Below are 18,502 nucleotides of genomic sequence, written 5' to 3'. Positions count from 1 at the left end.
CTGCCATCAGTTTATGAATGTTGATATGTAGTGTGAAAGTGCTTTGAGTGGTCGGAAGACTAGAAAAATGCTGTACAAGTACAGTCCATTCACCATTTACCCACTATGCGAATGATTCGTCAGAAACTTACAGTCTGGAGCTGCATCCTCAGCTGGTTGTTGGTGAATTTGAGGGATCTGGCAATGGCCTGGAGATAGTATATCAGCATGCTGAAACACACAAGGACAAATGATAAGGTGTGCGCGCGTGCGCAACAGAGGATATTTTGGAAGTCCCCTCTTGGTCATGCTTTAAATCACCCTAAACTCCTGTCTAAAACCCTTTGATTTCATTTGCAGTAATTCTGTGGGAAAATTTCTATTCTATTTTTGTTTTGTCAAAAAGACCAGAAACAGGAGTCCACACTTGGTTGGAGTAGTGTGATAATCCACTGTTGTTAATGTAGGAATGTATGTGTGTGTGTGTGTGTTTAGTCTTACAACAGCAGCAGCAGTGCTGGCAGCACTACGACAGGGCTAGTGACGTAACTCATCACTTTCCTGAACCACAGGGGGAAGTCACTGGCCACTGTCTCAGAGATGATGTCATAAATCTTCTCTTGACCACTGAAACACACATTTAAGTACTTTTATGCAGTTAACATTTAGAAACAATATAAACACAATGCCACACCTCAGGGTTCAGGTGGCAGATGTAATGACCTCCTCATATTGCAGAAACATAGCAGTACTTTCGCTTCTTTTCCCCCTTGGCATCCCTGTCATCTGCTGCACCCTTACCACCAACTTGTGGACAGAACCCAGAGCGCCAAATGCAAACAAACAACCTGCATTTATATCCAAGCTGAGAGACAGCATCAGCTACTGTATATGGCAACATTGTGGTTCAACATTCTGTTGATCTGACCTTGCTACAAATAACATTGATTTGTACATTTCGTGACTATATAGATCAGTTACAAATGACTGTGTGTAATTAAGCTGCTCTTTGGAAAACACAGAGGAAAGTGGAATGTCATTACAAGGACCTTACATATTACTTTAGCTGCAAAGAAAGAAAGAAATAAAAATAAATATATATACATATATGTTTTTTTCAAGAATAGGAGGAGGCAGACAGCCTTTACAGGACGTCCATCCTTCTATTGATAGGGAATATAAATCGTAGCAGTTCCTTTCAACACACATCTTTTGACACTATAAACTATGTTTTTACCTGAATGGTCCACAGTGCTGTGACGGTCTGTATCTCACTATGGCAAAGACGGTGGGCAGCATACACAGAAACAGCATAAAAAGCAGCATAGCCAAGTAGAAATTGTTTGATCTGAACAAAAGAAGCAAAGCAAAGACAACATTGGTGTTTTAACATGTTCACATTCCCATTGTTTTCATACCTCTTCTCTGCGGTTGTTTTCAGAGCAATCTGTTGAACAATTCAGCAAAATGCAACAGAAATTGAAGTAACTGCTGGAAAATGAGTATAGGCTACTGCATGATTCAAATGTGATCCATAAAGTTTTAAACTGACAGCAAATCTTTAGAAGTGTGGTACATGTAGCTGATAATTGCCTCTTGGAACAGACATAAATGAACAGATTTGAAACCCAAAGCAGCTGTGCTCACTAGAACTGTTCAGCTCTTTATTCTGGTACACACCATCCACAAGACAATAGAAATGAGTCCACTTCCTTTAACAGCCAGTGAGTGTGATCACAGTGTCTCCTGACTGCACTGTCATGAGTGCAGGAGCTGAAGGATGATATGGGACTCTATTGTTTCAGCAACTATCCTGACCAGCATTTCACCTGCCACAATAACCTACACTGCCATCTGTGGTCGACTTGATGTCGGGGGCTACAAATTTAAACAGATATAAATATACAGACGTAATGACTCCTGGTGGCGGCACACCATATGTTAAAATGATGTGCCAGCACCACTTAAACAACACCAATGGAAAGTCATTTCGGATCCTTTGTCGAGGTTGACACAAATGTTTAGGTCCAACAGACTATGGTCTTAATCAAAGTCTATGAGGTGAGGGGGTCCAAGTTGGCAGATGAGTCAAACACATGACTTTCACCCAGGAGACCTGTGTTTGTGTCCCAGTGTAACCAAAAGTCAGAGTTTACTTCAGTTAAAATTACGTAGCAAACATACATATTTTACCCCAAAACATGATATTGCACTGTTAAGAGGTCGCAGTCATTTCACGTAGATCACGTTGATTTTTGAACTGGACGGAGCCAGATTATCTGTTTCCCAATGCTTCTAATCTTTATGCTAAACTAGGCTAATTACGCCCTCACTCCAGCTCCATGTTTAACCCACAAAACCTTCGGGAAATACATATTTTAGCTGTGCACGTTAAACATTTTCCAAATTACGCTTCCATTTCTTTAAAGCCAGTTCTTTAAACACTCACAAAACTGTCTCTGTGACCGGTTGCCATATGTTTTCACTGATATGGCAACAAAATTCATTGTTTGCACAGTAATATACTGCAAGGTGTGGTGCTCCTTTGATTGTTATAAAATGTTGACAGTATTTGATTATACATTAGCACCTGTGAAGGCCAACTGACAAACACATCGCCATTGTAGTTCCTGCATTTCTTGTGTGAGGCCAGAAACACAAGACTACTTGAAGGATGCTAGAACTAAATCCATATTATCACCAACAGACATGTTGTCAGTGTTACACAGTGTTCCCCGCACTCCACAATCAAGAGCAGGGTTAGTACAATACCTTATTTATTATCAGCAACATTTCACTATCAGTCTCTCTCATCCAGCACAACTGCATCCAATGGCTTACATTAGATGTTCACTCAGACGGTGGACTGTGTGTGTGTGTGTGTGTGTGTGTGTGACTTTAGAGTTTAAGAGGAGGATATCTGTGTGTGCGTGTGTGTGTGTGTGTGTGTGTGTGTGTGTGTGTGTGTGTGAGAGTGAGTGTGTGGGTGTGTGTTTGTGCCGCTGCAACCAGCTCACAGCCTCTGACAACCCATAAACCTCGGCACTGATGCTCAGATGGAGCCGGTAACCATGGTTACACGTCATCCTGGGAGTGACTGATAAGGACTGAAAGAGGCCATGACAGCCTTGTTACATAAATCCAGAGAAGGCTGATCGCCTCAGGCCTGTGTGTGTGTAGGTGTGTAACGAAGCACCGCAGTTACCTATGCTGCGGACAGTATTTGAAATGTATTTGAAATGTGATGTGATGACAAAGGAAAACGCCCACACACAATGTTATTGGATAGATTTATTGTAGGACTGTGAATGCTGGGAGCCATGTGCACAGCTGGGACAAAGAGATGTTCCATTTTGTTCTCCCTGCCAACAAACAAATAGACAACGGCAGTTAATGACTGATTGAACAGACTTGATTATCTAATTAGTTATGTGGCAGTGTCGAGAAGAGTTGAGCTCACAGAGAAAGCCGCCTTGGATACATGCATACACGTTCAGGGGAAAGTCAGGATATAAAAGCACGAAGCATATACTCAGAAATCAATAGTTAAAGTATAATCGAAAGAGAAGGTTTATGATCATTATATAACGAATGTTTAATGCATAGAGTGATTTAACAAATGTAAAAACTGATTATAACAATTATCTGTGTACCGGAGCTGAGATGTGGAAAAAGTGTTTGTCATGGTGTGTCAGCGGACCAAGTGAGTCAGGAACAGATGTTTTGGGCGTAGGTCAGGGAAACAGTCATGAAACTTTGAATTCTGCTGCAAGAGATGACTCACACAGGCAAGAGGGAAGATCGGTACTTTCCAGAAACAAGCGCACACACAAGAGGGTGGGGGGGATGAGATCATGGGTTCAGAATAGGAGGGAGGGGAACAGACAGCCCAAATCAAGGATAAAAGGAGACGCTTGCAAGCCGCAAGCCGGGATTTCTGCACGAGCCGTCCAGGCGCTCTGACGTTCTGACGATCGCCACTGAAGTATTCGAGGACTTTGTCTCTGTTCACGGAAAGACGACCGCTGTTCGTGGACAAAGATTGAAAGACGGAGATTTCCCTCTCCCCACTGCTCGACTTTAACAACTGAACAACGGAGGAACGCGGCAGTCCTAGAAAGACTTTGTACTGAGCCTTGAGGACTGTTGAACGGACTCCGCTGCGAGAGCAGGAGGACCAAGGGTCCGGCCGGACCTTCGCTCCTAACAACTCCAAAATAACTTTTTCACCGAACCATTGAAGATCCAGCTCCAACCGAGCCATCTCGGCATCTAAAACTAATGAGTATAATCTAAGAAGAAAATTAAAGTAACGAATCAAGTGTAGTAACATTTTAAGTGAGCTGTAGCTTAACCCTTGCTAACTAAACTAACTAAATATAACCTGCAATAAATATCTAATCTGCATTTAAAGTAAATTTCTCAAGTGCATTTATTTGCTCAAGTAGTAAAAGTTCCTCGTGGCAGTAAAAAGTTAAATCCATTGTATGTCTAACAACTGAGTTCTGTAAGGTTATCCCAGAGACCGAATCCACTGAACAATCCCTTACGGTTTTAGAAGTAATCCTAGCCATTAAAACCTAACCTGGCATTTACCAAGAGCACGGATCCAGAAGATACACAAAAATATTGTGAATAGATTGCAAAGACAGAGGTTAACTCTCCTCTGTCTGTTTCCTCTTCCCAGTGTGTTCGGGCAAAATACTTCTCTGGGGGCCGAGCACCGATTTATGGTTCCGGGTCGAGCACCGATTTATGGTTCAGGGTCGAGCACCGATTTATGGTTCCGGGACATACCAACCACAGGAAGCGGGTAGGGGGGAAGTCACAATATGTGTTGCTCTGTTTATTAGGGCCCGAGCACCGACGTAGTCGGAGCGGAGGACCTATTGAATTTCTAATGTTTATTATTAGGGCCCGAGCACCGACGTAGTCGGAGTGGAGGACCTATTGTATTTCTAATTAGGGCCCGAGCACCGACGTTGTCGGAGCGGAGGACCTATTGTATTTCTAATGTTTATTATTATTAGGGCCCGAGCCCCGACGTAGTCGGAGCGGAGGACCTATTGTATTTCTAATGTTTATTATTATTAGGGCCCGAGCCCCGACGTAGTCGGAGCGGAGGACCTATTGTATTTCTAATGTTTATTGTTATTAGGGCCCGAGCACCGACATAGTCGGAGCGGAGGACCTATTGAATTTCTAATGTTTATTAGGGCCCGAGCACCGACGTAGTCGGAGCGGAGTACCTATTGAATTTCTAATGTTTATTAGGGCCCGAGCACCGACGTAGTCGGAGCGGAGGACCTATTGAATTTCTAATGTTTATTAGGGCCCGAGCACCGACGTAGTCGGAGCGGAGGACCTATTGTATTTCTAATGTTTATTATTCGGGCCCGAGCACCGACGTAGTCGGAGCGGAGGACCTATTGTATTTCTAATGTTTATTAGGGCCCGAGCACCGACGTAGTCGGAGCGGAGGACCTATTGTATTTCTAATGTTTATTAGGGCCCGAGCACCGACGTAGTCGGAGCGGAGGACCTATTGTATTTCTAATGTTTATTATTAGGGCCCGAGCACCGACGTAGTCGGAGCGGAGGACCTATTGTATTTCTAATGTTTATTATTAGGGCCCGAGCACCGACGTAGTCGGAGCGGAGGACCTATTGTATTTCTAATGTTTATTATTCGGACCCGAGCACCGACGTAGTCGGAGAGGAGGACCTATTGTATTTCTAATGTTTATTAGGGCCCGAGCACCGACGTAGTCGGAGCGGAGGACCTATTGTATTTCTAATGTTTATTATTCGGGCCCGAGCACCGACATAGTCGGAGCGGAGGACCTATTGTATTTCTAATGTTTATTATTAGGGCCCGAGCACCAATGTAGTCGGAGCGGAGGACCTATTGTATTTCTAATGTTTATTATTATTATTAGGGCCCGAGCACCGACGTAGTCGGAGCGGAGGACCTATTGTATTTCTAATGTTTATTATTAGGGCCCGAGCACCGACGTAGTCGGAGCGGAGGACCTATTGTATTTCTAATGTTTATTATTATTATTAGGGCCGAGCACCGACGTAGTCGGAGCGGAGGACCTATTGTATTTCTAATGTTTATTATTAGGGCCCGAGCACCGACGTAGTCGGAGCGGAGGACCTATTGTATTTCTAATGTTTATTATTAGGGCCCGAGCACCGACGTAGTCGGAGAGGAGGACCTATTGTATTTCTAATGTTTATTAGGGCCCGAGCACCGACGTAGTCGGAGCGGAGGACCTATTGTATTTCTAATGTTTATTATTATTAGGGCCCGAGCACCGACGTAGTCGGAGCGGAGGACCTATTGTATTTCTAATGTTTATTATTATTAGGGCCCGAGCACCGACGTAGTCGGAGCGGAGGACCTATTGTATTTCTAATGTTTATTATTATTAGGGCCCGAGCACCGACGTAGTCGGAGCGGAGGACCTATTGTATTTCTAATGTTTATTATTATTATTATTAGGGCCCGAGCACCGACGTAGTCGGAGCGGAGGACCTATTGAATTTCTAATGTTTATTAGGGCCCGAGCACCGACGTAGTCGAAGTGGAGGACCTATTGAATTTCTAATGTTTATTAGGGCCCGAGCACCGACGTAGTCGGAGCAGAGGACCTATTGTATTTCTCATGTTTATTATTATTATTATTATTAGGGCCCGAGCACCGACGTAGTCGGAGCGGAGGACCTATTGTATTTCTAATGTTTATTATTATTAGGGCCCGAGCACTGACGTAGTCGGAGCGGAGGACCTATTGTATTTCTAATGTTTATTATTATTATTATGAGGGCCCGAGCACCGACATAGTCGGAGCGGAGGACCTATTGTATTTCTAATGTTTATTATTAGGGCCCGAGCACCAACGTAGTCGGAGCGGAGGACCTATTGTATTTCTATTGTTTATTAGGGCCCGAGCACCGACGTAGTCGGAGCGGAGGACCTATTGTATTTCTAATGTTTATTATTATTAGGGCCCGAGCACTGACGTAGTCGGAGCGGAGGACCTATTGTATTTCTAATGTTTATTATTATTATTATGAGGGCCCGAGCACCGACGTAGTCGGAGCGGAGGACCTATTGAATTTCTAATGTTTATTAGGGCCCGAGCACCGGCGTAGTCGGAGCGGAGGACCTATTGTATTTCTAATGTTTATTAGGGCCCGCGCACCGACGTAGTCGGAGCGGAGGACCTATTGTATTTCTAATGTTTATTATTATTAGGGCCCGAGCACTGACGTAGTCGGAGCAGAGGACCTATTGTATTTCTAATGTTTATTATTATTATTATGAGGGCCCGAGCACCGACGTAGTTGGAGCGGAGGACCTATTGAATTTCTAATGTTTATTAGGGCCCGAGCACCGACGTAGTCGGAGGGGAGTACCTATTGAATTTCTAATGTTTATTAGGGCCCGAGCACCGACGTAGTCGGAGCGGAGGACCTATTGTATTTCTAATGTTTATTATTATTAGGGCCCGAGCACCGACGTAGTCGGAGCGGAGGACCTATTGTATTTCTAATGTTTATTATTATTAGGGCCCGAGCACTGACGTAGTCGGAGCGGAGGACCTATTGTATTTCTAATGTTTATTATTATTATTATGAGGGCCCGAGCACCGACATAGTCGGAGCGGAGGACCTATTGAATTTCGAATGTTTATTATTATTATTATGAGGGCCCGAGCACCGACATAGTCGGAGCGGAGGACCTATTGAATTTCTAATGTTTATTAGGGCCCGAGCACCGACGTAGTCGAAGTGGAGGACCTATTGAATTTCTAATGTTTATTAGGGCCCGAGCACCGACGTAGTCGGAGCAGAGGACCTATTGTATTTCTCATGTTTATTATTATTATTATTATTAGGGCCCGAGCACCGACGTAGTCGGAGCGGAGGACCTATTGTATTTCTAATGTTTATTATTATTAGGGCCCGAGCACCGACGTAGTCGGAGCGGAGGACCTATTGTATTTCTAATGTTTATTATTATTATTATTAGGGCCCGAGCACCGACGTAGTCGGAGCGGAGGACCTATTGAATTTCTAATGTTTATTAGGGCCCGAGCACCGACGTAGTCGGAGTGGAGGACCTATTGAATTTCTATTGTTTATTAGGGCCCGAGCACCGACGTAGTCGGAGCGGAGGACCTATTGTATTTCTAATGTTTATTATTATTAGGGCCCGAGCACTGACGTAGTCGGAGCGGAGGACCTATTGTATTTCTAATGTTTATTATTATTATTATGAGGGCCCGAGCACCGACATAGTCGGAGCGGAGGACCTATTGTATTTCTAATGTTTATTATTAGGGCCCGAGCACCAACGTAGTCGGAGCGGAGGACCTATTGTATTTCTATTGTTTATTAGGGCCCGAGCACCGACGTAGTCGGAGCGGAGGACCTATTGTATTTCTAATGTTTATTATTATTAGGGCCCGAGCACTGACGTAGTCGGAGCGGAGGACCTATTGTATTTCTAATGTTTATTATTAATATTATGAGGGCCCGAGCACCGACGTAGTCGGAGCGGAGGACCTATTGAATTTCTAATGTTTATTAGGGCCCGAGCACCGGCGTAGTCGGAGCGGAGGACCTATTGTATTTCTAATGTTTATTAGGGCCCGCGCACCGACGTAGTCGGAGCGGAGGACCTATTGTATTTCTAATGTTTATTATTATTAGGGCCCGAGCACTGACGTAGTCGGAGCAGAGGACCTATTGTATTTCTAATGTTTATTATTATTATTATGAGGGCCCGAGCACCGACGTAGTTGGAGCGGAGGACCTATTGAATTTCTAATGTTTATTAGGGCCCGAGCACCGACGTAGTCGGAGGGGAGGACCTATTGAATTTCTAATGTTTATGAGGGCCCGAGCACCGACGTAGTCGGAGCGGAGGACCTATTGTATTTCTAATGTTTATTATGATTAGGGCCCGAGCACCGACGTAGTCGGAGTGGAGGACCTATTGTATTTCTAATGTTTATTATTATTATTATGAGGGCCCGAGCACCGACGTCGTCGGAGCTGAGGACCTATTGAATTTCTAATGTTTATTAGGGCCCGAGCACCGACGTAGTCGGAGCGGAGGACCTATTGAATTTCTAATGTTTATTAGGGCCCGAGCACCGACGTAGTCGGAGCAGAGGACCTATTGTATTTCTAATGTTTATTATTATTATTATTATTAGGGCCCGAGCACCGACGTAGTCGGAGCTGAGGACCTATTGTATTTCTAATGTTTATTAGGGCCCGAGCACCGACGTAGTCGGAGCAGAGGACCTATTGTATTTCTAATGTTTATTATTATTATTATTATTAGGGCCCGAGCACCGACGTAGTCGGAGCTGAGGACCTATTGTATTTCTAATGTTTATTCACGGAAAGACGACCGCTGTTCGTGGACAAAGATTGAAAGACGGAGATTTCCCTCTCCCCACTGCTCGACTTTAACAACTGAACAACGGAGGAACGCGGCAGTCCTAGAAAGACTTTGTACTGAGCCTTGAGGACTGTTGAACGGACTCCGCTGCGAGAGCAGGAGGACCAAGGGTCCGGCCGGACCTTCGCTCCTAACAACTCCAAAATAACTTTTTCACCGAACCATTGAAGATCCAGCTCCAACCGAGCCATCTCGGCATCTAAAACTAATGAGTATAATCTAAGAAGAAAATTAAAGTAACGAATCAAGTGTAGTAACATTTTAAGTGAGCTGTAGCTTAACCCTTGCTAACTAAACTAACTAAATATAACCTGCAATAAATATCTAATCTGCATTTAAAGTAAATTTCTCAAGTGCATTTATTTGCTCAAGTAGTAAAAGTTCCTCGTGGCAGTAAAAAGTTAAATCCATTGTATGTCTAACAACTGAGTTCTGTAAGGTTATCCCAGAGACCGAATCCACTGAACAATCCCTTACGGTTTTAGAAGTAATCCTAGCCATTAAAACCTAACCTGGCATTTACCAAGAGCACGGATCCAGAAGATACACAAAAATATTGTGAATAGATTGCAAAGACAGAGGTTAACTCTCCTCTGTCTGTTTCCTCTTCCCAGTGTGTTCGGGCAAAATACTTCTCTGGGGGCCGAGCACCGATTTATGGTTCCGGGTCGAGCACCGATTTATGGTTCAGGGTCGAGCACCGATTTATGGTTCCGGGACATACCAACCACAGGAAGCGGGTAGGGGGGAAGTCACAATATGTGTTGCTCTGTTTATTAGGGCCCGAGCACCGACGTAGTCGGAGCGGAGGACCTATTGAATTTCTAATGTTTATTATTAGGGCCCGAGCACCGACGTAGTCGGAGTGGAGGACCTATTGTATTTCTAATTAGGGCCCGAGCACCGACGTTGTCGGAGCGGAGGACCTATTGTATTTCTAATGTTTATTATTATTAGGGCCCGAGCCCCGACGTAGTCGGAGCGGAGGACCTATTGTATTTCTAATGTTTATTATTATTAGGGCCCGAGCCCCGACGTAGTCGGAGCGGAGGACCTATTGTATTTCTAATGTTTATTGTTATTAGGGCCCGAGCACCGACATAGTCGGAGCGGAGGACCTATTGAATTTCTAATGTTTATTAGGGCCCGAGCACCGACGTAGTCGGAGCGGAGTACCTATTGAATTTCTAATGTTTATTAGGGCCCGAGCACCGACGTAGTCGGAGCGGAGGACCTATTGAATTTCTAATGTTTATTAGGGCCCGAGCACCGACGTAGTCGGAGCGGAGGACCTATTGTATTTCTAATGTTTATTATTCGGGCCCGAGCACCGACGTAGTCGGAGCGGAGGACCTATTGTATTTCTAATGTTTATTAGGGCCCGAGCACCGACGTAGTCGGAGCGGAGGACCTATTGTATTTCTAATGTTTATTAGGGCCCGAGCACCGACGTAGTCGGAGCGGAGGACCTATTGTATTTCTAATGTTTATTATTAGGGCCCGAGCACCGACGTAGTCGGAGCGGAGGACCTATTGTATTTCTAATGTTTATTATTAGGGCCCGAGCACCGACGTAGTCGGAGCGGAGGACCTATTGTATTTCTAATGTTTATTATTCGGACCCGAGCACCGACGTAGTCGGAGAGGAGGACCTATTGTATTTCTAATGTTTATTAGGGCCCGAGCACCGACGTAGTCGGAGCGGAGGACCTATTGTATTTCTAATGTTTATTATTCGGGCCCGAGCACCGACATAGTCGGAGCGGAGGACCTATTGTATTTCTAATGTTTATTATTAGGGCCCGAGCACCAATGTAGTCGGAGCGGAGGACCTATTGTATTTCTAATGTTTATTATTATTATTAGGGCCCGAGCACCGACGTAGTCGGAGCGGAGGACCTATTGTATTTCTAATGTTTATTATTAGGGCCCGAGCACCGACGTAGTCGGAGCGGAGGACCTATTGTATTTCTAATGTTTATTATTATTATTAGGGCCGAGCACCGACGTAGTCGGAGCGGAGGACCTATTGTATTTCTAATGTTTATTATTAGGGCCCGAGCACCGACGTAGTCGGAGCGGAGGACCTATTGTATTTCTAATGTTTATTATTAGGGCCCGAGCACCGACGTAGTCGGAGAGGAGGACCTATTGTATTTCTAATGTTTATTAGGGCCCGAGCACCGACGTAGTCGGAGCGGAGGACCTATTGTATTTCTAATGTTTATTATTATTAGGGCCCGAGCACCGACGTAGTCGGAGCGGAGGACCTATTGTATTTCTAATGTTTATTATTATTAGGGCCCGAGCACCGACGTAGTCGGAGCGGAGGACCTATTGTATTTCTAATGTTTATTATTATTAGGGCCCGAGCACCGACGTAGTCGGAGCGGAGGACCTATTGTATTTCTAATGTTTATTATTATTATTATTAGGGCCCGAGCACCGACGTAGTCGGAGCGGAGGACCTATTGAATTTCTAATGTTTATTAGGGCCCGAGCACCGACGTAGTCGAAGTGGAGGACCTATTGAATTTCTAATGTTTATTAGGGCCCGAGCACCGACGTAGTCGGAGCAGAGGACCTATTGTATTTCTCATGTTTATTATTATTATTATTATTAGGGCCCGAGCACCGACGTAGTCGGAGCGGAGGACCTATTGTATTTCTAATGTTTATTATTATTAGGGCCCGAGCACTGACGTAGTCGGAGCGGAGGACCTATTGTATTTCTAATGTTTATTATTATTATTATGAGGGCCCGAGCACCGACATAGTCGGAGCGGAGGACCTATTGTATTTCTAATGTTTATTATTAGGGCCCGAGCACCAACGTAGTCGGAGCGGAGGACCTATTGTATTTCTATTGTTTATTAGGGCCCGAGCACCGACGTAGTCGGAGCGGAGGACCTATTGTATTTCTAATGTTTATTATTATTAGGGCCCGAGCACTGACGTAGTCGGAGCGGAGGACCTATTGTATTTCTAATGTTTATTATTATTATTATGAGGGCCCGAGCACCGACGTAGTCGGAGCGGAGGACCTATTGAATTTCTAATGTTTATTAGGGCCCGAGCACCGGCGTAGTCGGAGCGGAGGACCTATTGTATTTCTAATGTTTATTAGGGCCCGCGCACCGACGTAGTCGGAGCGGAGGACCTATTGTATTTCTAATGTTTATTATTATTAGGGCCCGAGCACTGACGTAGTCGGAGCAGAGGACCTATTGTATTTCTAATGTTTATTATTATTATTATGAGGGCCCGAGCACCGACGTAGTTGGAGCGGAGGACCTATTGAATTTCTAATGTTTATTAGGGCCCGAGCACCGACGTAGTCGGAGGGGAGTACCTATTGAATTTCTAATGTTTATTAGGGCCCGAGCACCGACGTAGTCGGAGCGGAGGACCTATTGTATTTCTAATGTTTATTATTATTAGGGCCCGAGCACCGACGTAGTCGGAGCGGAGGACCTATTGTATTTCTAATGTTTATTATTATTAGGGCCCGAGCACTGACGTAGTCGGAGCGGAGGACCTATTGTATTTCTAATGTTTATTATTATTATTATGAGGGCCCGAGCACCGACATAGTCGGAGCGGAGGACCTATTGAATTTCGAATGTTTATTATTATTATTATGAGGGCCCGAGCACCGACATAGTCGGAGCGGAGGACCTATTGAATTTCTAATGTTTATTAGGGCCCGAGCACCGACGTAGTCGAAGTGGAGGACCTATTGAATTTCTAATGTTTATTAGGGCCCGAGCACCGACGTAGTCGGAGCAGAGGACCTATTGTATTTCTCATGTTTATTATTATTATTATTATTAGGGCCCGAGCACCGACGTAGTCGGAGCGGAGGACCTATTGTATTTCTAATGTTTATTATTATTAGGGCCCGAGCACCGACGTAGTCGGAGCGGAGGACCTATTGTATTTCTAATGTTTATTATTATTATTATTAGGGCCCGAGCACCGACGTAGTCGGAGCGGAGGACCTATTGAATTTCTAATGTTTATTAGGGCCCGAGCACCGACGTAGTCGGAGTGGAGGACCTATTGAATTTCTATTGTTTATTAGGGCCCGAGCACCGACGTAGTCGGAGCGGAGGACCTATTGTATTTCTAATGTTTATTATTATTAGGGCCCGAGCACTGACGTAGTCGGAGCGGAGGACCTATTGTATTTCTAATGTTTATTATTATTATTATGAGGGCCCGAGCACCGACATAGTCGGAGCGGAGGACCTATTGTATTTCTAATGTTTATTATTAGGGCCCGAGCACCAACGTAGTCGGAGCGGAGGACCTATTGTATTTCTATTGTTTATTAGGGCCCGAGCACCGACGTAGTCGGAGCGGAGGACCTATTGTATTTCTAATGTTTATTATTATTAGGGCCCGAGCACTGACGTAGTCGGAGCGGAGGACCTATTGTATTTCTAATGTTTATTATTAATATTATGAGGGCCCGAGCACCGACGTAGTCGGAGCGGAGGACCTATTGAATTTCTAATGTTTATTAGGGCCCGAGCACCGGCGTAGTCGGAGCGGAGGACCTATTGTATTTCTAATGTTTATTAGGGCCCGCGCACCGACGTAGTCGGAGCGGAGGACCTATTGTATTTCTAATGTTTATTATTATTAGGGCCCGAGCACTGACGTAGTCGGAGCAGAGGACCTATTGTATTTCTAATGTTTATTATTATTATTATGAGGGCCCGAGCACCGACGTAGTTGGAGCGGAGGACCTATTGAATTTCTAATGTTTATTAGGGCCCGAGCACCGACGTAGTCGGAGGGGAGGACCTATTGAATTTCTAATGTTTATGAGGGCCCGAGCACCGACGTAGTCGGAGCGGAGGACCTATTGTATTTCTAATGTTTATTATGATTAGGGCCCGAGCACCGACGTAGTCGGAGTGGAGGACCTATTGTATTTCTAATGTTTATTATTATTATTATGAGGGCCCGAGCACCGACGTCGTCGGAGCTGAGGACCTATTGAATTTCTAATGTTTATTAGGGCCCGAGCACCGACGTAGTCGGAGCGGAGGACCTATTGAATTTCTAATGTTTATTAGGGCCCGAGCACCGACGTAGTCGGAGCAGAGGACCTATTGTATTTCTAATGTTTATTATTATTATTATTATTAGGGCCCGAGCACCGACGTAGTCGGAGCTGAGGACCTATTGTATTTCTAATGTTTATTAGGGCCCGAGCACCGACGTAGTCGGAGCAGAGGACCTATTGTATTTCTAATGTTTATTATTATTATTATTATTAGGGCCCGAGCACCGACGTAGTCGGAGCTGAGGACCTATTGTATTTCTAATGTTTATTAGGGCCCGAGCACCGACCTAGTCGGAGCGGAGGACCTATTGAATTTCTAATGTTTATTAGGGCCCGAGCACCGGCGTAGTCGGAGCGGAGGACCTATTGTATTTCTAATGTTTATTAAGGCCCGAGCACCGACGTAGTCGGAGCGGAGGACCTATTGTATTTCTAATGTTTATTAGGGCCCGAGCACCGACGTAGTCGGAGCGGAGGACCTATTGTATTTCTAATGTTTATTAGGGCCCGAGCACCGACGTAGTCGGAGCGGAGGACCTATTGTATTTCTAATGTTTATTAGGGCCCGAGCACCGACGTAGTCGGAGCGGAGGACCTATTGTATTTCTAATGTTTATTATTATTATTAGGGCCCGAGCACCGACGTAGTCGGAGAGGAGGACCTATTGTATTTCTAATGTTTATTAGGGCCCGAGCACCGACATAGTCGGAGCGGAGGACCTATTGAATTTCTAATGTTTATTAGGGCCCGAGCACCGACGTAGTCGGAGCGGAGGACCTATTGTATTTCTAATGTTTATTGGGGCCCAAGCACCAACGTAGTCGGAGCGGAGGACCTATTGTATTTCTAATGTTTATTATTAGGGCCCGAGCACCGACGTAGTCGGAGCGGAGGACCTATTGTATTTCTAATGTTTATTATTAGGGCCCGAGCACCGACGTAGTCGGAGCGGAGGACCTATTGTATTTCTAATGTTTATTATTCGGGCCCGAGCACCGACGTAGTCGGAGCGGAGGACCTATTGTATTTCTAATGTTTATTATTAGGGCCCGAGCACCGACGTAGTCGGAGCGGAGGACCTATTGTATTTCTAATGTTTATTATTACGGCCCGAGCACCGACGTAGTCGGAGCGGAGGACCTATTGTATTTCTAATGTTTATTATTCGGGCCCGAGCACCGATGTAGTCGGAGCGGAGGACCTATTGTATTTCTAATGTTTATTATTATTATTAGGGCCCGAGCACCGACGTAGTCGGAGCGGAGGACCTATTGTATTTCTAATGTTTATTATTATTAGGGCCCGAGCACCGACGTAGTCGGAGCGGAGGACCTATTGTATTTCTAATGTTTATTATTATTAGGGCCCGAGCACCGACGTAGTCGGAGCGGAGGACCTATTGTATTTCTAATGTTTATTATTATTATTATTAGGGCCCGAGCACCGACGTAGTCGGAGCGGAGGACCTATTGAATTTCTAATGTTTATTAGGGCCCGAGCACCGACGTAGTCGAAGTGGAGGACCTATTGAATTTCTAATGTTTATTAGGGCCCGAGCACCGACGTAGTCGGAGCAGAGGACCTATTGTATTTCTCATGTTTATTATTATTATTATTATTAGGGCCCGAGCACCGACGTAGTCGGAGCGGAGGACCTATTGTATTTCTAATGTTTATTATTATTAGGGCCCGAGCACTGACGTAGTCGGAGCGGAGGACCTATTGTATTTCTAATGTTTATTATTATTATTATGAGGGCCCGAGCACCGACATAGTCGGAGCGGAGGACCTATTGTATTTCTAATGTTTATTATTAGGGCCCGAGCACCAACGTAGTCGGAGCGGAGGACCTATTGTATTTCTATTGTTTATTAGGGCCCGAGCACCGACGTAGTCGGAGCGGAGGACCTATTGTATTTCTAATGTTTATTATTATTAGGGCCCGAGCACTGACGTAGTCGGAGCGGAGGACCTATTGTATTTCTAATGTTTATTATTATTATTATGAGGGCCCGAGCACCGACGTAGTCGGAGCGGAGGACCTATTGAATTTCTAATGTTTATTAGGGCCCGAGCACCGGCGTAGTCGGAGCGGAGGACCTATTGTATTTCTAATGTTTATTAGGGCCCGCGCACCGACGTAGTCGGAGCGGAGGACCTATTGTATTTCTAATGTTTATTATTATTAGGGCCCGAGCACTGACGTAGTCGGAGCAGAGGACCTATTGTATTTCTAATGTTTATTATTATTATTATGAGGGCCCGAGCACCGACGTAGTTGGAGCGGAGGACCTATTGAATTTCTAATGTTTATTAGGGCCCGAGCACCGACGTAGTCGGAGCGGAGGACCTATTGTATTTCTAATGTTTATTATTATTAGGGCCCGAGCACCGACGTAGTCGGAGCGGAGGACCTATTGTATTTCTAATGTTTATTATTATTAGGGCCCGAGCACTGACGTAGTCGGAGCAGAGGACCTATTGTATTTCTAATGTTTATTATTATTATTATGAGGGCCCGAGCACCGACGTAGTTGGAGCGGAGGACCTATTGAATTTCTAATGTTTATTAGGGCCCGAGCACCGACGTAGTCGGAGCGGAGGACCTATTGTATTTCTAATGTTTATTATTATTAGGGCCCGAGCACCGACGTAGTCGGAGCGGAGGACCTATTGTATTTCTAATGTTTATTATTATTAGGGCCCGAGCACCGACGTAGTCGGAGCGGAGGACCTATTGTATTTCTAATGTTTATTATTATTAGGGCCCGAGCACTGACGTAGTCGGAGCGGAGGACCTATTGTATTTCTAATGTTTATTATTATTATTATGAGGGCCCGAGCACCGACATAGTCGGAGCGGAGGACCTATTGAATTTCTAATGTTTATTATTATTATTATGAGGGCCCGAGCACCGTCATAGTCGGAGCGGAGGACCTATTGAATTTCTAATGTTTATTAGGGCCCGAGCACCGACGTAGTCGAAGTGGAGGACCTATTGAATTTCTAATGTTTATTAGGGCCCGAGCACCGACGTAGTCGGAGCAGAGGACCTATTGTATTTCTCATGTTTATTATTATTATTATTATTAGGGCCCGAGCACCGACGTAGTCGGAGCGGAGGACCTATTGTATTTCTAATGTTTATTATTATTAGGGCCCGAGCACCGACGTAGTCGGAGCGGAGGACCTATTGTATTTCTAATGTTTATTATTATTATTATTAGGGCCCGAGCACCGACATAGTCGGAGCGGAGGACCTATTGTATTTCTAATGTTTATTATTAGGGCCCGAGCACCAACGTAGTCGGAGCGGAGGACCTATTGTATTTCTATTGTTTATTAGGGCCCGAGCACCGACGTAGTCGGAGCGGAGGACCTATTGTATTTCTAATGTTTATTATTATTAGGGCCCGAGCACTGACGTAGTCGGAGCGGAGGACCTATTGTATTTCTAATGTTTATTATTAATATTATGAGGGCCCGAGCACCGACGTAGTCGGAGCGGAGGACCTATTGAATTTCTAATGTTTATTAGGGCCCGAGCACCGGCGTAGTCGGAGCGGAGGACCTATTGTATTTCTAATGTTTATTAGGGCCCGCGCACCGACGTAGTCGGAGCGGAGGACCTATTGTATTTCTAATGTTTATTATTATTAGGGCCCGAGCACTGACGTAGTCGGAGCAGAGGACCTATTGTATTTCTAATGTTTATTATTATTATTATGAGGGCCCGAGCACCGACGTAGTTGGAGCGGAGGACCTATTGAATTTCTAATGTTTATTAGGGCCCGAGCACCGACGTAGTCGGAGGGGAGGACCTATTGAATTTCTAATGTTTATTATGATTAGGGCCCGAGCACCGACGTAGTCGGAGTGGAGGACCTATTGTATTTCTAATGTTTATTATGATTAGGGCCCGAGCACCGACGTAGTCGGAGTGGAGGACCTATTGAATTT

The 18,502-nt window shown here is 44.9% G+C and overlaps 1 protein-coding gene across 1 annotated transcript in view; it reads right to left on the bottom strand.

Moving 5' to 3' along the window:
* Window positions 1-18,502, bottom strand: part of tmc3 (transmembrane channel like 3) — a gene marked incomplete at both ends in the record, with an annotated part of 152,212 nt that overhangs the window by 5,550 nt on the left and 128,160 nt on the right. Inside the window, 3 exons of the mRNA XM_079286597.1 lie at window positions 132-210; window positions 481-606; window positions 1,217-1,327. Of these exons, the coding sequence (XP_079142723.1) occupies window positions 132-210; window positions 481-606; window positions 1,217-1,327 (316 nt within the window). The remainder of the gene's footprint in view (window positions 1-131; window positions 211-480; window positions 607-1,216; window positions 1,328-18,502) is intronic.

This window comes from Melanostigma gelatinosum (genome assembly GCF_949748355.1).
Source record: "Melanostigma gelatinosum genome assembly, chromosome: 2".
NCBI classification, from domain to species: Eukaryota; Metazoa; Chordata; class Actinopteri; order Perciformes; family Zoarcidae; genus Melanostigma; species Melanostigma gelatinosum.
Note: the sequence above shows the minus strand (reverse complement) of the source record. Positions and strands in the feature narration are given on the sequence as shown.